At 43.1% G+C, this 27661-nt stretch overlaps 1 protein-coding gene across 1 annotated transcript; it reads left to right on the top strand.

Moving 5' to 3' along the window:
• Positions 1 to 158: 158 nt before the first annotated feature.
• Positions 159 to 27661, top strand: SLC9A4 (solute carrier family 9 member A4). The gene is made up of 12 exons (XM_083735524.1): positions 159 to 964; positions 2131 to 2594; positions 4673 to 4932; positions 7135 to 7352; positions 8889 to 9091; positions 9375 to 9461; positions 11123 to 11193; positions 12494 to 12655; positions 16521 to 16617; positions 19114 to 19245; positions 21854 to 21932; positions 25510 to 27661. Exons 1-12 carry the CDS (start codon positions 718 to 720, stop codon positions 25881 to 25883), a joined length of 2394 nt encoding a protein of 797 aa, XP_083591650.1. The 5' UTR covers positions 159 to 717; the 3' UTR covers positions 25884 to 27661.

Genomic DNA, 27661 nt, shown 5'->3' with positions numbered 1-27661 from the left:
CGGCTTCCAACAAAACACTAAAATACAATAACCTAAGCTCTGGGTTTGAGACTCATCAGTGTGCAGTAAAGCTAATATGACAGCAGATAACTGTGCGTCAGTAGAGACACTGCAATATTGATTTCAGTACCTGGCTAGTTGCTACAGGTAACCTGCTCCTCACATACAGTCATAATCTCACCTCGCTGAGTTTTACAGGGTTGGGCACCTGGTATCAAAGGCTGGCTTCAGTTCTGGCTAGTAACCACTAGATGTCTCTAGCATAGTAGTTGACACAGTTACATATGAGAACTCGTTTTCTACAAGGTCATAAATGTTTCAGCTCAGGTAAGTAGAGGAGGAGGAGGAGGAGGACAACCTGTGGAGCAGTCTCGTGTCTTCTGGTTCCCAGGGTCTGAGTGAGTCCATCACACCAGCTCATTACCTTCTCAGCTGACAAAAAGCTGTGTTACTTTCCTCGCAAACGGAGTGAGAGACTGCAGTTGCCAGGAGCGGGTTGCAGAAGTTTGAAAAGTCCTGGGCTTTACAGGTGAACCTTACTTTCCAGTCAACCTCTGAAGAAGATTGTTAATTCTGGACTACTAAAGCATCCGGACACAACATAGGCATATTGCTGGAGCCGACTGAAGCACCCAGGACTAAAATGGGCATTTAATAAATGTGCAATATAGTTGCCACACAGTTTTCCAAACAGGAGACAGAGTTTTGCTCCTCGCCATGGGGATTCAGAGATTTGTGTGCCTGAGCTGGCTGGTATTTCTCTCAGTCCCAGAGAGTTCTGTTGCCACATTATATTTGAAATTGCCTCAGAGGAATTCGAGCTCGTTGCAGGAGGCTGACCCATTTGACACTACAGAATCGGGGCGAGACGAGAGGTTGCATGTTTTCACTGTGGATTATGAATACGTCCAAATACCCTATGAGGTCACCCTTTGGATACTCTTGGCTTCCCTTGCAAAAATAGGTGAGTGAAAATTCCATTGGGAATCTTCCAGATGGGAGATTAATTTTGTAAGTGGTGATTCGTTTATAGCAAATGAGTCTCTGGCAACAGGTTTTGCTTTTGTTTTTTAAACTTGTCATGTGGGCACTGCAAAAAAAAAAAAGCATCCAACTCACAATATAAGGCTCTGGGGAGCTCCTTTACTATATTTTCTACAAATAGAAAAGCAATCCACCAATAAAATTACCATCAAAATCACACATGAAATTCGTCATCAAGCCAACAACTGAGGTGCTTCCAGACAGGAGCTTATCATTTCAAATGCAACATTTAGATGGAACAAATGAGTTGTTGGCAACAGGTTTTTAGATTGAAACTCATTGGATTTCTCTTCAGAAAGCATGAGTTAAGTGGCTTGCATTCTGATGCGAGCAACCTTGTGTAGATGCTGTGGAAAGGCTTCGTGCATGAGGAGCACTGTTGCTACCATAAACAGAGATTCGGTAGCATCCTTAGTGAGATGGGTTTGGTCACTGACATCCACAGTGTGTTTATTCCTGGTGATGTGTGATGGTGGTAGGAACTGATACATTTGTTGTTTTAAGTGGATGAATCTGTTGTGCTTATACCCCAGCCTGGGATCAGTTTCAATGAAGCAGGCTTTAGAAATATTTTGAACAAATAAAAAAAGCACTTCTAAATTCCACAGATGCCAGTGAGCGAGTTCAGCGAGTGCTTAAATTTGACTTGACTCCGTTGAAACAACCCTCGGCATTGTAACACATTTTGGTTGCTCAGAAATGGTGAAGGCTTTGCACTTAGCCAAGATATGAGATGAGGGACAGCTAGCACTGTAGGATTTCTTTTTCACACTCTTATCTTTATTGTTGTTCTTTGTTTTGTAAATATTTTTTATTTTATTTAAGCATTGATGGAAGAAAGTCATATTTTAATTTAAAATTTGTTATAAGTATAAGTCAAGGAGGTGGGTGGGAACGGGGGAAATGTTTGGTTTGATCTGTGAATTTTTAAAATATATTTCTGTATCTTAATTTTTTTACTCTTCTATTTTCTGTATTTTTTGGTATTTGGAAAATTAATTTTTTTTATAAAAAAAATGATTTTTTAAAAAACAACAACACTGCTGTGATTATTTCCCTGTTGTTGTTGTTTTATTCTTATTCAAGGATTCCATCTCTACCATAAACTGCCGCACTTTATGCCAGAAAGCTGCCTGCACATTGCCATGGGCGTCTTGGTTGGTGGGATTATTTTTGCCACTGATCATAAATCCCCCCCAGTCATGACCACAAGCATTTACTTCCTATATCTGCTCCCGCCCATTATCCTGGAGGGAGGCTATTTTATGCCGACTCGTCCCTTTTTCGAAAACTTTGGGTCCATTCTCTGGTGGTCTTCCATGGGGTCTCTCATCAACGCCTTCGGCATTGGAGTCTCGCTTTATGGGATCTGCCGGATCGCAGCCTTCGGCCTCGAGGATGTCAACCTACTTGACAGTCTGCTGTTTGGCAGCATAATCTCGGCTGTGGATCCTACGGCTGTCTTGGCCGTGTTTGAGGAGATGTCTGTGAACGAACAGCTTTACATGATGATCTTCGGAGAGTCTTTGCTGAACGATGGGATCACTGTGGTAAGTACATTGCAACGCTTGTAGAAATGGGAAATTTGGGGGGGCGGGGCAGGGGGCTACGTAATTTTATTTTAATGAGTTTATCCTGCAGTTCCTCTAAGGCGGTCAGGGAAGAAGGGGTGTGTCAGATGCTGTTGTGGTTGCTCAAGAGTAACCAGGCAGGACTCCGACCTGTCTTTTACAGGCTTCATTTTGGTGCAAACTACAGTGATACCTCGGGTTACATACACTTCATGTTACATATGCTTTAGGTTACAGACTCCGCTAACCCAGAAATAGTACCTCGGGTTAAGAACTTTGCTTCAGGATGAGAACAGAAATTGTGCTCCGGCGGCGTGGCGGCAGCAGCAGGAGGCCCCATTAGCTAAAGTGGTGCTTCAGGTTAAGAACAGTTTCAGGTTAAGAACGGACCTCCGGAACGAATTAAGTACTTAACCTGAGGTACCACTGTATTTACAGTGAAGAGCATCATAAGTTCATGTTTGGCTCAATTGCTAGCAGAATCCGGGAGTGGTCTGTTCTTGTACCTCCCCCAACATAAAAGTTTCATCACCCCCAGCCTTTTCTGCCTCTCCCTGCACCTCAAACTACTGCGCATGATGGGCGACAGCAAGGGCGTGCCTCCCTCCTCTCCGGTTTGCTCAGGCGTGGTGTTAAGGCTCTTTCTAGCATCCTCTGGTCCTTGTACCTCTTCTCCACTGGAGGTGGGGCTTTCTTCCTCGCCAGAAGAGGAACTGCTTGGCAAGATTTTCAGAGGTCCCTGTAACACAATTCCCCCTCTATCTCTCGCCTCTGCGCCAATGGCAGTTCCCTGACAGGGGGCCAAATCATGGAGGCCCAGCTCTTCACCCACTTTCTTGCAGCTGCTACAAGCTGCCCAAGGGAGGAGGCTGGCAGTGGCGGTCATGGAGAGACAGCAAGATGTTTCCTCCTGGCCCAAGCTGCAGCCTCTCAGCACAAGTGTCGGATCACCCTCCGCCCTGAGCTTGGTGGTGGTGGCACTGGCAGGGGAAATAGGGACATTCCGGGATCAAATCAGAAGCTGAGATAGCTTTCATAATTCTGGAACTGTCCCTGGAAAACCAGGACATTTGAAGGGTATTTTATTCATACATTCATTTATTGATTGATTTTATATACCGCCCTATACCCAGAGGTCTCAGGGCGTTTCACAGGAAAGATCACAACATATAAAACCAAAATAAGAACAATAACACAATAACCCCCCCCCCCATGAGCCACATTTTAAAAAGGTATAGGAGGTCCATCAGGTCAACCAAAGGCCTGGTTAAAAAGGAATGTTTTTGCCTGGTGCCTAAAGGTGTACAGGGTACCTCGGGTTAAGTACTTAATTCATTCTGGAGGTCCGTTCTTAACTTGAAACGGTTCTTAACCTGAAGCACCGCTTTAGCTAATAGGGCCTCCTGCTGCCGCTGCGCCACTGCAACACAATTTCTGTTCTCATCCTGAAGCAAAATTCTTAACCTGAAGCACTATTTCTGGGTTAGCGGAGTCTGTAACCTGAAGCGTATGTAACTTGAAGTGTATGTAACCCGAGGTACCACTGTATAATGAAGGTGCCAGGCGAACTTCCTTGGGGAGAGCATTCCACAGACGGGGAGCCACTGCAGAGAAGGCCCCTTCTCGTGCTGTCGCCCTCTGAACCTCTCGAGGAGGGGGCACACGAAGGAGGGCCTCAGAAGATGATCTCAGGGTCCGGGTAGGTTCATATGGAAAGAGGCAGTCCTTAAGGGTATGAGTTTGCCTGGCCACATTGTGTGATGGCCAGTGCCTGTGTGGTTTGTTCCAAAGTTACTGTGGCAGAGGCTGCCTAGGCCTGTGCATACCATGCATTTAATGCACACATGCCCCAAGAATCCTGGGAACTTTAGTTTGTTTAAAGTGCTGGGAATTGGGGTTCTGTGTGGATGTAAACGACAGTTCCAGGATTCTTGGGGGGTGATGAGGAGTTTGCTTTAAGTGGGTTTGAATGTGTGGTGTGTACAGGTGACGATGGTAATATTCATCTTTGAATAACCATATGAACCTGTTTTGTTTTGCTTTGTTTCCCCACTCAGGTCTTATACAACATCCTCATTGACTTTACCCGCATGCATAAATATGAAGAGATCGAACCTGTGGACATCCTGGCTGGATTTGCTCGCTTTTTTGTCGTGAGTCTCGGCGGGTTGCTCTTTGGCGTTGCCTTTGGGTTTGTGGCAGCCTTCATGACTCGCTTCACGCAGAACATTTCTGCCATCGAACCTCTCCTGGTCTTCATGTTCAGCTATCTGTCATACTTAGCTGCAGAAACACTGTACATCTCGGGAATCTTGGCGTAAGTACGGCAGCAAGCTCTGTTTATTTTCACACCAGCCACCATTGGCTCAAATCGATTCCCATCTCCCATCTTTTATACCCTTGGCTAATTGTCTCAAGTAATAAGAAACCGTGCTCAAATAACTGGGGTGCTTAAGGAAGTATGCAATAAGCAATATAAACAGCAGTTCTGCTATAATTTTTTGCTTGTATTTAAGAGCAATGAGCTCAGCACATCATACTGCTTTATATGTTTGCTAAGTGCTGTAGATGCTAAGGCTAGTACACTTCTGGGGCATATTTTCAAAATGGGTTGATTTTTATTGCCAATGTAGATTTAATTTGGCACTCCATGAACCCAAGTTACTGTAAACAATTTTTTGAAATGCCGTGTAACACTAAAGAGAGGATAGAATTGCACATTCAAAGATGGACCTGCAACGAATAGTTCAGGTTTTTAACCAACCTGCTGTTAGGGTTGCAGAAAACTCTTCAATTTTGTTCACATTTTAATGTGAAAATGCCTGATTTGCATTTTATTGTTTTTTTAAAAATACATATTTTTATTAACTTCCTTTTGTATTTTAACAAACATCTCATATCAATAACATACATGTTACAAATCTTCATCCCCTTTCCTCCCGGGCTTCCCACAGCTCCCATTTCTGGTTTGTTACCCCCTTATCATATACTGCTTTTTCAACCAATCCACCATATCGTTTCTTCTTTATTCTAAATGTCCTATATATAAAAAAGTGTGTATGTTTATTTAAATCCTGCCATCAAGTCAATGTTCTTTTTTTTTGTTTCTGCAAATAGAATATAAAAGGTTCCCACTCTTTTTCAAAGTCACTCTTGTCCTTTTCTCGTAGTCTATCTGACAATTTTGCCTTTTCTGCATAGTTCATCAATTTCTCTTGCCATTGTTCTTTTGTTGGAATTTCTCCAGTCTTCCAGTTTTGTGCTACCAAAATTCTCGCTGCCGTAGTAGCATACATAAATAATGTCCTCTTCTCTTTTGGCAGATCTTGACCTAAAATACCTAACAGGAAGGCTTCTGGTTCTTTAAAAAATGTTATTTTCAGCATTTTTTTTTCAATTCAGTGTATATCATTCCATATCTAGAAGAAGAGGCTAATAGAACACTATGTTTAACATAGCAATCTCCCAAAGATAACAGAGGAACAAAGGAGGATTTTAAATGTAGAAATATTGTCCCAAGAAATTATAAAGGCAATAAAAAAAGCAAAAGCAAGGAAGTCTCCAGGGCCAGATGGAATAACAGCCAAATACTATAAAAAACTGAGTGACCAGCTTGTGAACCCTTTGAGGGAAATGATGGATGAAGTTTTAAAAACAAGTGAAGTCCAAGAAACATGGAAAGAGGCCTACATAACTTTGATACCGAAACAAGATGCAGTTGTATCATTGGTGAAGAATTATAGGCCTTTATCATTTGTTTTGGCAAACAGATTGAAATTTTAAAGAAAGATTTTATCCATCATGATCAATCTGGATTCCTTCCTGGTAGACAAATTAAAAATAACATTAGAAATGTATTAAATATTATAGAATACCTAGAAGTGAGAAATGAGAAGAAAGTAGTGCTGATGTTTATAGATGCAGAGAAAGCATTTGACAATATTTATTGGGACTTCATGAAGAAAGTGATGGAAGAGGGTGTCATACTAAAATGCTGGCAAATTTTTGTGAGAAATTGTTGCAGAAGTTTCGAGAAGTGACTTTAAGGTCGGAAATAGGAAAATGTTTGAGAACTGGAACTGACAGGTCTGTCCATCTTGATGTGCCATGCCTTCCTTTCAGGTGCTATAAGCTGTAAATAGCTGAAGCAGGGCTGTAAAAGCCACTTCCAGGTAGTGTAGAGCCTGGGGGTTCCCTCCAGATGTTGCTGGATCCCTGCCCTCACCAGCCTCAGCCAGCATGGCCAATGGACAGGGCTGATGAGAGTCGAAGTCCCCCTGTATCTGGGAGGAAATGAGCTCCTCATCCATGACGGATAAGCAATACTGAGCCAAATGACCACAAAAGACGTCTTGAGGTGATTGTGGGATTAATCATCCCTTCAGTGGGGATGATTTCTTTCTTTCTTTCTTTCTTTCTTTCTTTCTTTCTTTCTTTCTTTCTTTCTTTCTTTCTTTCTTTCTTTCTTTCCTTTGCTGTTTCCAACGGCTCATGCTTCCTTCCCTTTGTGAGCCAACAGGATAACGGCCTGCGCAGTGACCATGAAGAAATACGTGGATGCCAACGTTTCCCAGAATTCCTACACGACGATAAAATACTTCATGAAAATGCTGAGCAGCGTCAGCGAGACCCTGATCTTTGTGTTCATGGGAGTGTCTACGGTCAGGCGGAACCACGAGTGGAACTGGGCTTTTGTTTGCTTCACGCTGGTCTTCTGTGTGGTTTGGCGGGCGCTAAGTAAGAAACAAATGCTTTAATAATCGAACTAAAACAGGTGGATGAAAGCCCTTGCGTCACTGAAAGCATCGTTCAGTGCAGAGAAAGGCTAGGAAGTGCAGAGCTGACTGGTATAACCAGTTTAGCAAAGACTGTTCCGCAGGTGTGTTGTGTTCGACGGGTCAGGTCACTTCATACAAAACTGAACTTTGCTGAGAGAAAGAATTACCTATAGAAGAGCAACCCTGGATATATTGTTGAAGGAAATTATACCACAAGTATAATTACTTTTCATCGTCATTCAGGCAACCATTTGCATATAAGCCACTTACTGATAAATTATAAAAAATCTTAGCACTTTTGACATTTTTTAAAAGCACTTCCAGGGAGGCTTGGTAGGATTATATTTGCTTGTTTATATCCTACCTTTATATCCAACCTTAATTAGCACTAAAACATGTCAAATTCTAGCAGTGTAGGTGGTTTAGAAGGTTGTGTTTCTTCCTCACAAGATAAAATGGTGATCATCTCTTGATGATAACAGGCCTTTTCATCTTTTATTTGAACATGTTAAGGATGGAAGGAGTGAGATTGCATGTGCCATCCCTGCTTCTCACCTCCACACATTTTTTTGGAAATTTGGAACAGAGCCTGTGGCTGTACAGTTGCATGGATATCTAGGGAACCCTGAAGCAGAAGGATTTGCAATTGTACAACAAGACACCCCTCCTCCCTTCTGATCTCCAAACAAACACATAGAGGTCAGGATAGAAGACCATATGGCCTCATTTCCCGATGAGGGCAGTGTATGTCAACATCTCCCCATTGTTCTAAAAATGTGCAGGAAGACTGTCATATTTTTCCATTTTTGGTAACTACTTTTTCATAACTCCCCCCCCCCCATTTCTTTCTTCTCCATGCTTAATACAATTTTATATCATCTCAATATCAGGGTTGTTGAAGTGACGATCTCTTGTTAATTCTTTTAGAGATTTATTTTCCACTGTTTATAAATAAAACGGCCAATCTCTCAATATAGGAGGAGAACTACATGCCAGTCTACACATGTAAATACCTGTACTGTACATGTAAATGCTGGTTGTGTATGCATTTCATACTGATTTATCCTCAACCTCCAATCATGATGCCCAGTGTTCTTCAAGATCCCTAGCTATCTCACAGGACTACAATTCTCAGAGAATGCTATGTGTGTGGATTTAATCGGGCGCAAGTTTATGTATCAGTCTTCCCCACTGCGGTGGCTCCCAGATGATGTTGAATCACATCGTTCAAGACCCTGGGCTGTGCTAGCAAGGGCTGGTGGGAGTTGTAGTCCATCAACATCTGGAGAGCTCTACATTGGTGGAGGCTGTTATTGACAATATTATAGAGATGTTTTGAACATGGACTTCCTACATTTCAGCTGCTACAATGCAACAGAACACACTTGATTTGGGAGCCGGCCTGTATGAAAGCACAAGTTTGCATCCTAGTTTGGTGGAAGTTTCCATTCCGTTACTTCTCTTTGTTAGTTTTGATTTTTCCTTCGTTCCTTAGGTGTGCTTTTCTTGTTCTGCATCATCAACAAGTTCCGGACTCACAGATTCACTCTTAAAGATCAACTCATTATCATCTACAGTGGCTTGCGAGGGGCCAGCAGTTTCTCCCTGGCATTCTTGCTCTCTGCATCTCTCTTTCCTAGAAAGAAGATGTTTATAACATCTACTATTGTGGTTACATATTTCACTGTCTTCATCCAGGTAAGAAGATGAGTTACCTGCCATATCATGGTATTAGTGCTGAAAGGGCTGTGTCTAAGGAGGGGTGGAGCTCAGGCCAACTCAAACTGTGTTGAGACCTTCACTTCCTCATCCCCCTGCCTTTGGTGAGAGAAGGGATGCTTTCACTCTTCCTTCACATGGGAAGAGAGGTGCTGTCCAATGTGGCAGACTCAGTTACATGAGGATTAAGCATGCTTCACAATTTCATGGGGAAATGAATATTGTATCAAAGGTTAACTCGCTTTCTTTGTTCCAAATGAAGGGAATCACCATTAGACCACTTGTCAAGTACCTGGATGTTAAGAAGACCAATAAAAAAGAGTCTGTCAATGAGGAAATTCACATACGAGTAAGATGACATTTTAAATTTATCTTAAAATTTATAATTTTAATTGAATGTCGGGGAACTATTTGTCCATGGTCTATTCTGTCTGGGAGTAGGTTTCCAGAGTCCTAGGCAGAGATATTTCACATTGCCTGCTTTCAATTGATCCTTTTTAAATGGGAGAATCTGGGGGTGGTATTACGCAGAGTAAACCTGCTGAATTTAATTGACCTTAGTTAGTCGTGTTGCTTGATTCCAATGGGTCTACTCTGATGGAAACTTAGTTGATTATTATCTCAGGATTCAAACCTGGGAGCCTGCATGCCGTCTAAGCATGTGCTCTGCTACTGTTATAAGCCTTCCACCTTAAAATGTGTTGGACCTTAATAACCTGGGGAAGAGTCATAGCTCAGGTATGAAGCATGCAGAAGGTCATGGGTTCAACCCCAATTTTCAAGTAGGGCTGTGGTTTGTGTTAAAGCTGCAGTCCTATGCATGGGATTAAGCTCCATTGAGCCCCATGTTAGGGATGGGGCTTCAATTCTATTCAGTTCACATTAATAGGCAAATCTACCTATTTTTCAGTTTTTGAAACCAGCTATGAACCAAAACATAGCCACCTTCTGAAATTTCCACTTCTCCCAATTTTGGAATGCAGTTCTCCAGCCAAGCAATGTGTACAAGAATGAATATTTTAGGGTCAACATGCACTAAAATGCACATAGTGGTGAAAATAAAAAAAGCAAAGATGCATTATAGCTGGGCAAATTGCTTTGTAAAAATGTGTACAGTGGTACCTCGGGTTACATACGCTTCAGGTTACATACGCTTCAGGTTACACACTCCGCTAACCCAGAAATAGTGCTTCAGGTTAAGAACTTTGTTTCAGGGTAAGAACAGAAATCGGGCATTAGCTAAAGTAGTGTTTCAGGTTAAGAACAGTTTCAGGTTAAGAACGGACCTCCAGAACGAATTAAGTACTTAACCTGAGGTACCACTCCATAGTAATCAAATTCTCAAACAAAATACGTATGGTAGGATAAATTAGCACTCAAATGGTGGTGAATTTTCACAATGACTTCTTAAAGAAAACACTTGTAAACAGATGTCGAAATGTGGAGAGCTGGAGTTAAGACTGGAAAACTAGGAATCTGAGAGAAACTGAAATTGACACATTCACCCATCCCTACTCCTACGTAATTACATATACCTAGCTATGACATTTGTTAGATTAGGAAGTGGAATTATTTTTATCGCCACCTAGGACAATTCGAATCAGTCTTCTGACATCTTCTGTCAGGATGGCATAACTTGATGCTTGAAGAATCCTGCCTTTGGGCAGAAGACCTTTCTGGTAGTTCTTAATGGTAGTGGTGCTGTGTTAGTTCTGTGCCATAGCTCAGTGGTAAGCACCTGCTTTGAATGTACAATGCCCTAGGTTAAATCCTTGGCCTCTCAAGGAAGGGCTGAGATGTTCCCTGACTGAAACCCAGGAGAGCCACTTCCAGTCAGTGTGGACAGTACGGAGCTTAGATGAGGCAATGGTCTGGCTCAGTTTTTTTTGTATTCTAGATTATGGCTGTTCAAAATTGTGTTGTCATCTTCTTTGCACGTGAACATTGTTACAGCAGCAATGGCTTTAAAACGTTGTTCACACCTTTCTCCAACTTCCTGTATGTCTGCAGCTGATGGACCATTTAAAGGCGGGAATTGAAGATATATGCGGACAATGGAGTCATTATCAACTGAGAGACAAGTAAGATTGTGTCTGCCACGGTCAGGTAAAAGAAAATAACTGAAAGTGTTACTCTATTAATAGTAAAATGGACCAGACTGAAAATACTCTACGGTTGTTGACTTCCACTTCTTTGTGTTCTCTTTGGCTTCGCACTATAAGTCTGAGAGCCAGGTGTTTTACTTACTTGTCATTGAATTTATTACAGTCATACCTCATGTTACGTCTGCTTCTTGTTACGTTCTTTCAGGTTATGTCCCGCGGTGACCCGGAAGTACCGGAAAGGGTTACTTCCGGGTTTTGCTGCTCGCGCATGCGCAGAAGCACAAAATGACATCGTGTGCATGCGCAGAAGCAGCGAATCGCAACGTGTGCAGATGCGCCGCTATGGGTTGCGCTCTTTTCATGTTGCGAATGGGCCTCATTTGGAACCAGAGATACCACTGTACTGAGGTGCTGTGTTTAGCCCTATTCACACAACTAGTGCACAACTGGGTCCCCTGCTTCTGGCTTGCATGTGTTCATCTGAGCTTTTTTTGTTTAAAAGAGGAAATGGGGACTGGGGATAAAAATAACACATACATCAGTGGTAGCATGGTGAATTTGGAAATGTTAAGAAAAATGTGTGTGGCAAAGGCGCACAATGTATGTGAGTGTGTCCCGCACAAATCCCACCCATCGTTTATGGGCTTCTTCCAGAGCACCTTCAGTACATCACATCTTGACCATTTGCTTATGGTTTAGTGGTGTATTTGCCAAGATAGCAAATGGTAACAGTGGCGCTAACAGATTAAGTGTGCATAGCATTGCAATCTCAGTCTCTCTGTTCCCTGCTAAAAGAAAAGGGTAGGCAATGCTGATTGGAACTAAGGCAGCCTGTATTTACCACTATTGGGTTGTTCTTTCTCCAAATTGTCCATTATTTACATAAACCTTTTATTGGTACCTTTTGAAATGCTGATGGACACAACAGACTCAAATGAACAGATCATTTAGAACTTTGCTGTGGTACATTACGACTTTAAGCAGAGCTATCCCTCTTATGCCTTATTAGAACACTCTCTTTCTACAAAGCAAATCAGAATTTCCCTTTCCCTTTACAGCCATGAATGCTTTCACCCTCTCTCTCCCATTACTGTAACTTGTCCTTGTCTTATCAGTTCAACACAGTGTCTTTGTTGAACTACACCTCTTTGCTGTTTGATGTCTGGTCCTTAAGAAGCTCAAGAAGATGCCTTAGGCTTGTCCATTATTTAATTCTTGAGTGATGATCGAAATAACGTTTTGCTATTGTTGTTGTTGTTGCTGTTGCTCTCACCAGATTTAAGAAATTTGACAACAGAGTCCTCAAGAAGATTTTGTTACACAAGCACCAACCTAAATCCAGCATTGTCTCCCTGTACAAGAAACTGGAAATAAAACAAGTCATTGAGATGGTAGAGCGTGGAGAGGTGAAGCCACCTTCTTCCAAATCATCTTCTTTGTGAGTATCTTCTTTCAGCTCAGATAAGTGGGATATGGACGCGTACTTGAAAATAAGGATTGAGAGTAAGTTAGTTGCACTAAAGCCCCACTAAAATTAATGTGAAAGGTCTTAGACGACTAACTTAAGCACTGCTGATTTCAATGAGACCTGAGGGCAACTTATTTTCTTTGGATCCAAACTCATTACTTTGTGATTCTGTGATACATATAAAATGCAACTGAGATTAGGTAGGAGCCAGATTTGATTTTGTCCAGTCACCCCTTGATGTATGGTGGCTTCCTGTTTATATTACTATCCTGTGTTAAGGAATAAAAACAAATAATGAAACCTGATGTTTTGGACTACAATTCCCATGAGCCCCATGTCCACTGGAACTGATGGGAGTTGTAGTCCAAAACACCTGGAAGGAACCAGGTTGGTGAAGCCTGACTTAAAAGATGCTGGAATACAATCACAGTTAAGAGTAGAACATTAGGAGAAAGTTACAGTCTGCTATTAAAGAAACCAAGGATGTTACCTCTGAAGCCATTTTTCTCCGTGCAACTATAATACCTGCACTAACCTTACTGTTTAACTACAAAATGTAATAAACAAGCAAAGGCTCTCAATAAAATAAACATTTTATTGAGTGGTTAACAGGTCTCCTTTGCTTTACCTAGAAACAGATTTGTATCATAAGTTGTACAGCACTGAAGCGCAAATGTAAAAGGAAGTGGGTTTATTAAACAGAAAGTTTCCTGCTTCTCCCTGAAGCAGATATGCTTACCATTATCAAGTTGCTTGGTTAATAGCTAACTTCATGAAAAGAGTTTTCCATTTTTATATTTGAGTTCTAGATGTATGACCAATTGCTTTCATAATGTTTGTGGAGTTGCTCATTGTTCACCTGAAACTAAGGTTATTTTAATTGAAACATCTAGAGAACTAGATTAGCTAACCATTTGCACACAATTATTTCTTCTACGCACAAGTAGTCTTAACTCTGGACTAAGCCTGGAACAGATTTGCAGCGATATAGTTAACTAGACAATCGTGACCGTATCCTACAGCATTTCCCAAGATCGTGGCAGTTAGAAAAAGTGCCAGTGACAATAATTGCTATTGGGTGTATCCATTACTTTGTGGTTGTTGTAAAAATGAGGCGTCGAAACTCGTATCTTGATAAAAGTGCTGTGGGTGCCAGCACGAAAGAGAAAAGAAGAGGCTATTGTGCTGTGCACCAGTGATCACATCACAAAAACACTGGATGTATCTGTGATCTCTGATTTTACAGTGTACATTACAAAGGAATTTGAGCTCAAGGACAGTTAGAACTGCTCTTGCTGTACAGAGATGTCATGATGTGTGAACTGTCCCCTAGAGTAGAGCTGTTTTGTCTCTGCAAGTGATAGCTGTCGTGATTCAGCTCCAGTTACGTTTGGGGAGTTTTCCAAGATTTGTTGACCGGTGATCTTGGCACTTCTGTGCGAGTATCATATGACTTGAAAGTGCACAAGGCTCAAGCTAAGCCAACAGGGGAGAAAGGTGGGCTTTAAAGGAAAGAGACAAAAGATATTAACATAAAGTCAATATCGCAATGTGTTTTGAGACTTGCAGTGATTTGCTTTCATCCAGCTGCTCTCACATAAGACACTGGCCACATGACTCAAAGGCGTTGTTACCTCATTTTGGAGAAAAATGGGATAGGGTGGTTGGAATGGCAAGGGAACTTAAACCAGCATTGAAGAATAAGCCATTACAGTGGTACCTTGGTTCTCAAACTTAATCCGTTCCGGAAGTCCGTTCCAAAACCAAAGCATTCCAAAACCAAGGCGCGCTTTCCCGTAGAAAGTAATACAAAATGGATTAATCCGTTCCAGACTTTTAAAAACAACCCCTAAAACAGCACTTTAACATGAATTTTACTATCTAACGAGACCATTGATCCATAAAATGAAAGCAATAAATAATATACCGTGGTACCCCGGGTTACAAACGCTTTGGGTTATGCGTTTTCAGGTTGCGGACTGCGGGAAACTTGGAAGTACCGGAAAGGGTTACTTCCAGGTTTTGCAGCTTGCACACACGCAGAAGCACCAAATTGCGTTACGCACGTGTGCAGATGCAGCGCTGCAGGTTACGAATGTTGTGGGTTATGGATGTGCCTCCATCGTGGATTACATCCGCAACCCGAGGTTCCACTGTATTGCAGTCACACAACCAATCAATCAGTTGCTGAACTGGGTTCCACACAGTCACCAAAACAAAAAGAGAGAGCTGCAAAAACTGAAGCACAAAATAGACACTCAAAACGGAAGTGTGGCACTCAAATCGGAAGCGTAGCACTCAAAATGGAGCACATTTGGCTTCAGAAAAAGGTTTGCAAACCGGAACACTTACTTCTGGGTTTGCAGTGTTTGGGTTCCAAGTTGTTTGAGTACCAAGCCGTTTGAGAACCAAGGTACCACTGTACTAGGTTCAGGGTGAAGCAATTTCCAAGAGCAGCAGCAGCAGCAACAACAACCTCCTTTCCTTCCTTGCCCCCAGCCTTGGAATGCTGGTTGGAATGTGTGCATGTAGCAATGGCATGAGCCATAAAAAAACAAACAGAAAAATGGGGTTGCCATGCAGAGATGATTGCTGCAATGACATGTGATCTCCAGTATGCAGATGGTTACTGCAGCTCCCAGATAGTTGAAGCGACATGCGAAGAGTTCTGTAGAGATTGACCCCATCATGATTTTAAAGATAGGAATATACAGGAGGTTGCTTAATACTGAGTCAGACCTGCTGGTCCATCAAGCTAAGCATGACCTACCTGGATCGGCAGCAGATCACCAGGGTTTCAGGCCAGGGATGGCCACCTGTCATGGATGCTTTAGCTGAGATTCCTGCTTTGCAGGGGGTTGGACTAGATGACCCTTGGGTCCCTTCCAGTTCTACAGTTCTTTGATTCTGTACTTAGTTAGTGGTGTCAGGGATTAAACCGGGGACTTTCTGCTTGCAAAGTTTATGTTTTACTCCTCAGCTACCGCCCAGTGGCTTACAGACAATCTGTAAATGTCCTTGTGATAAGATCCTTGGTAGCTCCCAGAATGGGAGAAGCACCCTTTTCCTGGAGACACCCTAGGATCTGAATCTGAATTCGTAAAAGAACTGGAAGATGCTTTTATTTGGATCAGCTCCTAACAGGCAGGGCCACACAGCTATGGGGTAGTTGGAATTCTAGTAAGTGGTACCTCAGGTTATGAACTTAATTCGTTCTGGAGATCCGTTCTTAACCCAGAACCATTCTTAACTTGAGGTGCGCTTTCGTAATGGGGCCTCCTGCTGATGCTGCGTGATTTCCGTTCTCATCCTGGGGCAAAGTTCACAACCCGAGGTACTACTTCCGGGTTAGCAGAGTTTGTAACCTGAAGTGTTTGTAACCCAAAGTACCACTGTATTATGTTTTATAGTTTTGAAGATTTTTTTTTAATTGAATATGTTCAACTAACTTTAGTCCTTCATTACTCAACTTCCGTCAGTTTTCGACAAAGCAACGCTTTCTATGTAGGTCAAAGACTAGAGATTTTATGTGGATTTCTTAACTTTTCTTTTTTACAATTGTTTTAACTTGCTTTCCTTTTGGACTTGCGGATTGAAACGCCAAAGGCAATAAAATAACGTGAATGTACGCTTACTCATTCATGCGCACATTCACACTACAAAGAGATGGCTTGCTTCTTTGATTTATGAGTGATCCTTTGCTATCCCTTCTTGGCAAAACAGCCCGAGCGTAACTAATACATGCCAATATTAGTGTGCACATACAACCACTATGCAGGAGTAACTGTTGGCCCTTTGACTTAGTCATTCTAATGTTTGCTTTCCTTCTCTGCAGGAGGTTTAGAAATCGAAGGATGCAGAGACTTTCGCCTGCAGAGGTGGATTCCATACAGAATATACTGGCTCACAATCTGTATCAAGTGAGGCAAAGGGTCCGTTTCCCTTTCTGGTAGTGTGCTTCATATCTATAGAACAAAAGATCATGTTTGCACAGTCTTTGAAGCCTTAGCAACGGCCAGTGAGAGCAGAAATGTTAGCATTATTGGTTGTAGCTGAGCCACGGGACAACATTATGGAAAATATAGATTCAAACCCGCAGTTAATACGTAGTTAAACAGTGGAATTCTCTACTTCAGGATGCAGTGATGGTCTCCAATGTGGATGGCTTTAAAAGGGGATTAGACAAATTCACAGAAGGTCAGATACAGTGGCTTAGTATCTATGATAGCCATGTTGCTGGAAATCACAAGTGGAGGGGAAACGGTTGCACTCAGGTTTTAATTTTTGGCTTTCCATAGGCATCTGGTTGGCCGCTATGAGAACAGGAATGCTATTTGGGCCTTTGGCTTGATCCTGCACCCATCTTCTTAGGTTCCTATGTACTTGTTTTGTGTGTTTGTGTTTCGCTAAGGTGATGGTGTTTCCTGCAAACTCGATATCTGCACTCACTGGGCTGTTTCCCCAAAACACAAAAGAAAAGAAACCCCCGTCCTTTCCTTTGCGAATATTCGCTTTTGATTGCCATCTACGCTGCCAGATAGCAGGAGTCTCCCGAGACTGGCACCAGGGGGCAGACATCCCTTGCTTTAACAACGCAAATAGTAAAAGTGTCTCTCTGGTTGTTTCTAAACAAGGGAGTAATCGTCTTAATCTGTTGCAGCAAAAGCCAGCAAAGGCTCCTGTGGCACTCTGTAGACTAGCAAATTTATTATACCAAAAGCTTCCATGGACTAAAGACTACCTTTGCAAAACAATTTCCAGAGGGATAGTTGCAGTAGTCTGTTGCGGCAAAACAGCAAGGAATCTTGCGACACCTTGAAGACAAACAGTTTTGTATTTTAATGTCACAAGCTTTCACGGATTAGTGGGCAGTAATTCACGAAAGTATATGCCACCGTAAATACAGCACCACAAGACTCCATTGTTGCTTTCTTAAATCTAGAGTTGCTTAATACTGTTGTTACATAACTGTAGCCCCTTTGGGCAGGGGTGGGAAATCTCAGGCCTAGGGACCAAATCATAGAATTGTAGAGTTGGATAGAACCCAAAATGTGGCCTTTCTGCCCGGCCCGCAAGACTCTTCCCCAATTATGGCCTTCCCCCAGACCACAACACTTCACTGGCCCATAGCTGTCAACTTACAGATTTGAAAATAAGGGACCAGCAGCCTTGAAAATAAGGGACCAGCAGCCAAAATAAGGGACATGCAGCCTCACCTGTTCCAGGCACTCCAGTCTTCCTGTCCTCCTGCAGTCTGGTCAAACTCATGCTGGTAGCTTCAAGAACACTGTCCAACCAGAGGTTCAACTGAATAGAATCTGAATCACATGCACCACAAGGCCTATGCAGCCTCAACTTAAGATGGCTCCCTGGCCTGGCTTTGCACTGCAAAGTTTGCAGCAGCACGTGCAACAAAATGGCACCCAGCATTCAAAAAACTCCCCAGCTTGCATTAACTAGCCACACACAAGGCATGCAAGCTCCACCCCCCTGTCGTTCTTAGTCTTATTGGGTGAGCAACACAGCCAAGCAACACAGTTGGAGCCTCCCTCCTCCCTGTCTGGCAGGGAGGGAGGGAGAGGAGCTGCTTCCTTTGAAATTTAAGGGACATCCATCAATAAGGGACAGCAGCGGGACATGGCGCTGGAATAAGGGACTGTCCCTTCAAATAAGGGACACTTGACAGCTATGCACTGGCCCTCCTCTGTTTCCCCCCTCAAGTACTTTTGACTGGTTTGTGTCCTTGAGTATGGAGACATTGTGTGTAGTTCTCACTTCTGCATAGCTGGAATGCACTGTAAAAAAAAAGTCAGAGTCACATTTGTCATTCTGTTCACTTGCTGTTGTTCTTTGTCCTCACCCACCATGGCCATGTAGACTCCAAACATTTGTCCGCAAGCAAAATGGTTTTTAGGCTAAAACATTGTTCCTACCCACGGCATACAGACTATGTTGAAATAATAATAATAATAATTTGTACCCCACCCATCTGGCTGGGTTACCCCAGCCTCTCTGGCGGCTTCCAACAAAGACCAAAAATACACTAAAATGTCACACATTAAAAACTTCCCTAAACAGGGTTGCCTTCAGATGTCTTCTGAATGTCAGGTAGTTGTTTATCTCTTTGACATCTGATGGGAGGGCGTTCAACAGGCCGGGCACCACTACCGAGAAGGCCCTCTGCCTGGTTCCCTGTAGCTTTGCTTCCCGCAGTGAGGAAACCGCCAGAAGGCCCTTGTCGCTGGACCTCAGCGATCGGGCAGAACGATGGGTGTGGAGATGCTCCTTCAAAAAATGTACATTGTTTGATCCATGTTGGTGGAAATGAAGGCAGGATCAAGTGCGTTGACTTGGGTCAAAACCCAAAAGCCACCTGCTCTAGAAAATCACACGGAAAGAATATCAAGTTGTGATTTCCTTGTTTTCAGACGCTGTCGTACAACAGGTACAGCCTTGCCGCAGACGCAAATGAGGAGCAAGCCAAAGAAATCCTCATTCGTCGCCAACAGAGCCTGAAGCAAACTGTGAGGAAAGGATACAGCCTTCCTTGGGGAGGGCAGGTACGTCTTACACAAGAGGTGGTATTGGTGTGGAATCGACGTTTGCAAATAGCTGCGGCCCAGGCACTCTCTTCCTCCCTAAGAGCATCTATTGTTTTACAAAGGCACATACACAACAAACAGTAATGGCCATGTGCCACAGTCTCCATGAGGGTTAGACAGCCATAAGAAAAGAGGGTGAAAGCTAGAAATACAGCTGCTCAGGAAAGTAAAGCAGTAAAAAAGATAGATGCCAAGTTTTGTTTTTTAAATAGAGATGTGAGCAGGTCCCAGTAGATAGTCCTCCTTGACATTTGTTTCCCCAAGCTGGAGCCATTGGTTATTGCCAAAAATCTATCTGCTGTATCTGATTTAGGATGGTCCAATTTGCTTCCTTTATTTGCAAGTAAAATGGTAAAGGGACCCCTGACTGTTAGGTCCAGTTGCAGACGACTCTGGGGTTGCGGCACTCATCTCGCGTTACTGGCTGAGGGAGCCAGCGTACATGTGGCCAGCATGACTAAGCCGCTTCTGGCGAACCAAAGCAGCGCACGGAAACGCTGTTTACCTTCCCGCCGGAGTGGTACCTATTTATCTACTTGCACTTTGACATGCTTTCGAACTGCTAGGTTGGCAGGAACAGGGACCGAGCAACGGGAGCTTACCCCGTCACGGGGATTCGAACCACCAACCCTCTGATCAGCAAGCCCTAGGCCCTGTGGTGCAAGTATCTGCTTTAATTACAGGTTCCAAATATTTTGGCATGTGAGTACTTTACTCAGCCCAGTTTTACAGTGGGGTTAGTAGACTAGACCTGCGGTATAAATTACATGTGACATATATATGTGCTTATTTTGCCCACAGTCGTGCTGGCCAGATTTTTCAAGCATAACAAACAAAATGAGCATCAGTCTGAGCGAGCCTTAGGCTTGTAGACCCCTCCTTCCCACCCTCCTAATGCATGCTGTAAGGGATTGAAACATCCATTCTCACGTTAAAATAAAAGCTACAGTTTCCTGTTATGTCTGAGCCAGGAAAACTGTGGTTTATTCTGATGCTGGTTTGTTAAAACAAGCCATGGCCATCCCTGGGTGGGCTCAAATTACCAACCTTCTGATTAACAGCAAGACGCACTGATCCATTGTGCCACTGGGACCTTCTCATTGTGCACATTCACCAGGCCACATGCACATAAGCTTTCCACAAAGAGGGAATTATGCACATTTCCTGGTCAATATGCATAATCTCCAGCAGACCTTGGGGAATGTCCATGTATCAACTGAATTTTATGAGTTCTCCAGTTATTATGCATAATCCCAAACAGGCCTTGGGGAATGTTCGTATCTCCACTTTATCTTGTACATCCTCCAGCCATTATGTATAAATCCCCAAAGGGCCTAGGGCAATGTGCATATCTTGACTGCAATCTGTACATACTCCAGGCAATACAGTAGGCATGTTCTCAGGGCACTATGCATAGTTTCTAAAAATCACACACACACCTTTTTTGTTCATAAGAGTGTAATCTGTGCTCCCTGGGCTTCTTCCCACAGCCTATTCTCATATGGCCCACAGTATGGCTTTTCACTGATCAGCTAAGCAGCAGAAAAAGGAGGGGGGGGGCCCTCCAGATAAAGTGGTTTTCTGCCCTCCAGCCATTTCACCACTCCCAGCTCTTCTTCATTTAACTGAGCAGCATAAGGTGAATTGGAGTGACAGAAAAATTAAAACCTCCCCACCCCCTACAAGTTTAATAGTGGCAATATTGGGTCCATCAAATTTGCAGTATCGAAAATATTATGGGAAATCTGCCTCTGATTCTGAAACAAAGTCCAGTTTTGAAACCTAAATGCTGTATCTGTGTAGTCAATTGGAATTTATTTAGAGGAAAACCCATTCTTGCCTGTAAAGTTGGCATGACCAAGGTAAGATATTGTAGAGGCCTTTTTGGAAATGTTTAGGTTATTCAGTGTTCACTGGTTGTGAACTGCAACAAGGTACAATCATTTGCCATTCTTTAGGAAGCTTCTTCTGTACCCCGGCCTCTCTTCATGAAGATGCAATTTATAGAATTTCCACTTCTCAATCCTTTCATCTTCTACAGACAAGTTACTTCTCATTCCTGTCTTCTCTTCTTGGAGGTCCCACTAATTATTTGCCCTGATTTCATCAACACCACAGCTATATTCCAACCTCTGAAAAGCTACTTCCAACAGGAAGCATTATTCTAAAATATGTGATTCTATGTTTTGCACCACCTTGATATTTTATGTGCGTGGGCAGTATATAAATACTTCTATAGATAAAAACGACATAAATAAATTGATAGCATAAAGAACTACCTTGCAAGGTTTAGCATGAGTTCCCTCTGTTAACTGCTGCCTTGTAAAGTGTGCTTTGAACTGATGCTCTAGATGTTTCAGGTTTGCTTAAGCTACTTTTTGAAGATTTTTTCCTTTCATTTACAATAGAGCAATACATTAATCACTCATTTCAAATGTAACCATCAATTCTCACTGACATACCGGTACTTTTCCCCCAGAGTCACCAGAATTCAAATCTGTTGAAGGTATAACACACGACACACTGCACATTTGAATCACGTTGTCTCACACTTATTTGTCCATAGGCTGCCAGCAGAAGTATGCGTTACTTATCTTTACCCTTTGGTAATGCCCAAGCAACCAGAAGAGATGATGATCTAACAGGTAATTTTCTTTGATCAAAATAACACAGGAAAAATGCCGAATTGCTGCTAATTCACACTATTTATGAATTTGCAAATAGCTATGAAACACACATTCCCGCTAAGTGGAAGTTGGGACAAAGGATGGATGAAATGGTGTCCACCAGAATATTTGTTTTCCCTTGGAGAGACACACTCATCCTTTGCAATGACATTACTGTAAAGATATCACAAATAATAGTAAACAGGACTGATTATTTTTTGACTTAGTCCTTTGACCAAACAAGATTGGAGATAGGGATGCCACTGTTTGCAAAGGTGAGAAAAATGCAGAACCCAACAGCGCCTTGTGCAAAAAGGAAGCAGTTGGGCTGGGCTCAATTCTGTAGCAGATGTTCCCCTGGTGTTGTAGATGTCATTTGGGGTGGTCCAGTGCTTGTTTTGGGGTGCGCAGCTGCAGATTCCTTATTCATTTATGGCAACTGTGGCCATTACTGTCATGGGGCAGTGCGTTTGACAGTGTCTAGTGCCAAACAAACAAACAAAAACAAAACAGCGGCGGGCCAGGCTCTAGGCTAAGGCATATCTTAGGGGACATTCTCCCAGTGGTGTGAATGTTTTATTGGTGGTGGCTCAGTGCTTATTTTGTAGTGCACAGCTACAGATCCCTAATTCATAACTATGGCCCGGGATCATCATCCATTAATGTGCCTTGTGCAAAAACAAGACTTTTCATTCCCGAGAATAACGATGCATCTCAAAAGAAAAGTGTGCTAGTGGTTGAGAGTATGTGGGGTATTGCAATTAATATTTTGTAATAATAATAATAATAATAATAATAATAATAATAATAATAATAATAATAATGAAATTATTTATACCCCGCCCATCTGACTGGGTTTCCCCAGTCATTCTGGGTGGCTTCCAACAAAATATTAAAAATCAGTCATTAAAAACTTCCCTAAACAGGGCTGCCTTCCGATGTCTTCTAAAAGTCACACTGTTGTTTATTTCCTTTACATCTGATGGGAGGGCGTTCCACAGGGCAGGTGCCACTACTGAGAAGGCCCTCTGCCTGCTTCCCTGTAACTTCACTTCTCACAGTGAAGGAACTGCCAGAAGGCCCTCGGAGCTGGACCTCAATGTTCGGTCTGAACGATGGGGGTGTAGACGCTCCTGTAGGATCTAAGAAACTATTTAAGCTATAATAATAATAATAATAATAATTTATTATTTATACCCCGCCCATCTGGCTGAGTTTCCCCAGCCACTCTGGGCGGCTCCCAATCAGTGTTAAAAACAGTACAGCATTACATATTAAAAACTTCCCTGAACAGGACTGCCTTAAGATGTCTTCTGAATGTCAGGTAATTCTTTATCTCTTTGACATCTGATGGGAGGGCGTTCCACAGGGCGGGCACCACTACCGAGAAGGCCCTCTGTCTGGTTCCCTGTAGCCTCACTTCTCGCAATGAGGGAACCGCCAGAAGGCCCTCGGCGCTGGATCTCAGTGTCCGGGCTGAACGATGGGGGTGGAGACGCTCCTTCAGGTATACAGGACCGAGGCCGTTTAGGGCTTTAAAGGTCAGCACCAACACTTTGAATCGTGCTCGGAAACGTACTGGGAGCCAATGCAGATCTCTCAGAACCGGTGTTATGTGGTCCCGGCGGCCACTCCCAGTCACCAGTCTAGCTGCCGCATTCTGGATTAATTGCAGTTTCCGGGTCACCTTCAAAGGTAGCCCCACGTAGAGCGCGTTGCAGTAGTCCAAGCGTGAGATAACTAGAGCATGCACCACTCTGGCGAGACAGTCCTGGGTCTTGTGCTATGTCTGAAACAGTCTTCAGCCTTTTCAGACAAGAACCCACACATACACATCTTAAGGAACCAATTTTTTTTTTAGTAACATACGGTATGTATAGTTGCAGTGCTGGTGGTGTCACCGACTTTAGGGTAGGTTGTGACACCATCTATAAGACTGTATCTAATATGCTCCCCCAATGAACTCATTTTTTTATAATAGTTCAAAGCATGATTTGAAAAAAGAGAGGTATAAGTATAAGTAGCCACAAATGCTTTTAAGCCCTAGAGCACCCAATGTGTGCCAAAGGGTCTGTGCTTCTTTATGGGATTGTATTATGATCATATGATGCTGATGAAAGACTTGCCCTCTGCAACCTAAGGCTTATCAATTTTAGCCCTGAAGCTAAAATTCTTTGGTCCTGGGGCTTTTAAACCCTGGTGCCCCGAAACCCATCCTGTTTTTCAATACAGGATAATTAGAGACTTGCCTAACTTGGATTTTCTGGTCTTGCATCATTTAGCTGTGCCAAAAATAGTGAGCAGAAATTGCAATATAAAATAATATAGGTGGCAGTGGAGCCATCTGAGCTGTGTAGCCACAGGAAAGGGGGTTGAAGATCTGGTGAACTAAAAGAAAAATGCTGAGGTGGGTGTCGGTGAGATAATTTGGAGCAGAGAAGGATAAGTGAAGGCAAGGGCAGGAAGGGGAGCATGGCAGATAAGTTGGGCTGACATTTCTCATAAAGTATATGCTCATAGGCAGTGCTTTTTTCTGGGGGAATGCAAGGGTACACATACCCTGAACATTTTGTGAATCTTTGTACTTTTCCCTAGTCATGAGGGCTAAATCCTTGCAGGTCTAAAACCCAGGCCTTGCCTTTGCATAATCTATGAAATGGCCTTAATTCTCCAAATATTGACCTTGACCAACCCAGATTCGCAGAAGATGTACATCTCTAACAATTCAGTCCTTTGCAATGTTGGCTTAAGTCCCATTAGGTTCAATGAAATGTACTCCTGGGCGGTGCTCCTTAGAGGGGGAGTAAAAAAATTGAGGTGCAGGTACAGTGGTACCTCGGGTTAAGTACTTAATTTGTTCTGGAGGTCCGTATTTAACCTGAAATTGTTCTTAACCTGAAGCACCACTTTAATTAATGGGGCCTCCCGCTGCTGCTGTACCGCCGGAGCACAATTTCTGTTCTCATCCTGAAGCAAAGTTCTTAACCCGAGGTACTATCTCTGGGTTAGTGGAGTCTGTAACCTGAAGCGTATGTAACCTGAAGCGTATGTAACCCGAGGCACCACTGTACTTGTATCATGATAGAAGTGCTGTGGGTGTCAGCACAAAATTGCTGCCAGGAGCAGCAAAAAAGAACAAGAGATTATGTACTGGTGAGAACCACCACAAAACAGCACTGCTTCTAGGACTGGATCTAGACACATCAAAGAAGCGTTTCAGTTAAACGCATTGTAAATATAAACAGGGAAAACAGGTAGAGAAAAACGGGACTCCACAGCGCCTTCTGGTGGCAGAATGTTATATCGCATATACAATGTATACAAATCGCTTTTTCTTTGCCAATCTAGCTGAGTCCCAGTTAAGCATGCATAGGATTGCGGTGCAAGCACAGCATGTTGAGCATATGCCCTCAGAGAGAACAAATTTCCATATTACGCTGTGTTATGTCCATTTATCAACAATCTCTTTGTGTCTGGAAGGAGAAGGATGTGCAGAAGGAGGCGGAAATGTAGGGGCTGAACCCTGCTGATATTATTCACTTGTTTCTGAATCCAGGGGAGTGTAGCAGCGACTCCGAGTCTGTGTTCATCAGGCTCAATTCAGAACCTCGGCCAGGGTCGCAGCGAAGAAAGTGGCAACAGCGGGAATCACTTCAGATGAAGCAGCTGCATTCAAGAGTCGAGCCAGCAGGTTTTAAAGGTCAGAGAAGAACAAATGAATGGGTTGAAAGAGCCAGAATACAAAGGCCACTGTTAGGGTCGAAACCTCAGCTTACTGCAGTGCTTGAAACCGATATTATTCAGGAACTTGAGTCAGAGGACGAAGGGAACAGGGCATCGATACCATCAGCGTCTTCTAACAAATGGACAGCAGAACCCAAAGGTGATTTTTGTGGGCGAAAAAGCCACTTTACTAGAAGAAAAGAGTGATTCTTCTTCTTCTTCATGGAGCATAACTGCCGTTTGGGCAATGGTGTGATTTGTTTTGGAATTTGATTAAAAAACACACCCTCTGAACTCACCCTGATTCCAGCTTAACGGATGGAAGATATACATTGCCAGCGCTGAAATCTGCAGGAAGTTTTGGCTGTTCATGCGGAAGTCTCATTATAAAATTAATTTATGTTTCCACTCTTGGAGGTGGAAAAACCTAGCCGTTGTAAATGTCCACAATGAACAGAGAAAGCTGGATAGGCGGTGTTAACTGAAGTATTGGCAAGGGTTTCAGTAATGCAAACAATCACTGGGAGTTGGCTTTAGGTGTGATTCTACACACAGTGCTATGAAATGGGCTTGGTCACGTGCTCAGGGTCTTTTCCTCTGGGAAAGGTAGGGAAGAGGTGCAGGGGGGCAAGAAAGAGCTGTGTCTTGACAGCTGCGTGGTACCCAAAGAAGCAGGAGGGCCAGAAGGCAAGTGGGATGGCCAGAAAAATGAGGCAGGCAGGTTGGAGTGGGCTGCCAATTAATCACTCCCATGCACCTGCAAAAATGGTCTCATTCTACCTCAAGGTTGGTTCAAGCACAATGATTTGCTTATGCAAGCAATTGCATGCTACTGGCTGCCCTGTAAAGAATACAGCACACACAGGCCTTACTTTGGAGGTCACAAGGATAGAGGGGCACCTCAGCTTTTGCGACCTGATTCTGATATGAATGAATGAATTTATTATTTCAGTCGCAGACCAGTTCCAGCCCACATACAATATCAAGGAGGTCATAAAACACAACAGGGATACATTTGAATTTGCAATTAGGTATAACAGGGACAATACAGATATAGCAACAGTTAAATATATATATATAAATTAAAACTTAGTCACTAACATATAACCTAAAATTATCATTTGAGTCCTTAATCATTATGATAGCGCAGCTTGTTCCCTATGTTTTATGGCAATCACACAGAATTTGGCTACCCTTAATGTGATCTCAGGAGCCTTGTCCTCTACCAGGGATTTTAGACACTGAAGTTCGAATTCGTTTGGAGATTTTTGCATAGCAGGGGTAATAAATACCGAGCGTATATCCTCGTAGAAACGGCAGCGTAACAAGGCATGAGAGACAGTTTCTACCTCCATCAAGCCGCAGGGGCAGACTCGTTCTGCGTATGGTTTACCCTCGAATCTGCCCTGCAATGAGGCAGATGGATGATTCTGGTATATATCTTTCCCATCACAGAGGCCCACTTATAGGTCTGTTTGCATATGCTCCAAGTCTCCCTGTTTTCCAGAGACAACAGTCCCGGAATTACAAAAGCCATCCCCGCTTCTGATTTGATCCTGGAATGTCCCTATTTCCTCCGCCGGTGCCACCACCACTGAGCTTGGGGAGGAGGATGTGTCAATACTTGTCTTGAGCAATGGCAGCAGTGGCAGCTGTGAGGGAGCACCCTGTAGCCTCTGCATGGTCTCTCCATGGCCACTGCCGCTGGCCTTTTATCTCAGGCAGCTTGTAGCGGCTGCTGGAGAGCGGGCGAGGAGGAGAGGCTGCCTCGCCAAGGCCCTGCCCCATGTGATGTTCAGGCTCTGAGAGGTAGGCCGAGGGCAGAGCCATCCTGGGTGGGAAGAAAGAGCAGAGAATAAGGAGTCTTGATTTTTATTTTTTAAGCTCTGTGGGTCTGCATCTATTCTTGCTCCTTTCTAAAATGTATTTATTGGCGTGTTTATCTTTTTGTAAATTGACCAAAGAATAAAATAAAATAACATTGA

This window comes from Podarcis gaigeae (genome assembly GCF_964106915.1).
Source record: "Podarcis gaigeae genome assembly, chromosome: 4".
Lineage (NCBI taxonomy): Eukaryota > Metazoa > Chordata > Lepidosauria > Squamata > Lacertidae > Podarcis > Podarcis gaigeae.
The sequence above is the reverse complement of the archived record's forward strand: the minus strand, read 5'-3'. Positions and strand labels throughout refer to the sequence as shown.

Coding starts and splice junctions, on each gene's coding strand:
- SLC9A4 (XM_083735524.1), top strand. CDS start 718: ATGGGGATTCAGAGATTTGTGTGCCTGAGCTGGCTGGTATTTCTCTCA. Junction 4,933..7,134: donor TACATCTCGGGAATCTTGGC/GTAAGTACGGCA, acceptor GTGAGCCAACAG/GATAACGGCCTGCGCAGTGA. Junction 21,933..25,509: donor AAGAGATGATGATCTAACAG/GTAATTTTCTTT, acceptor TTCTGAATCCAG/GGGAGTGTAGCAGCGACTCC.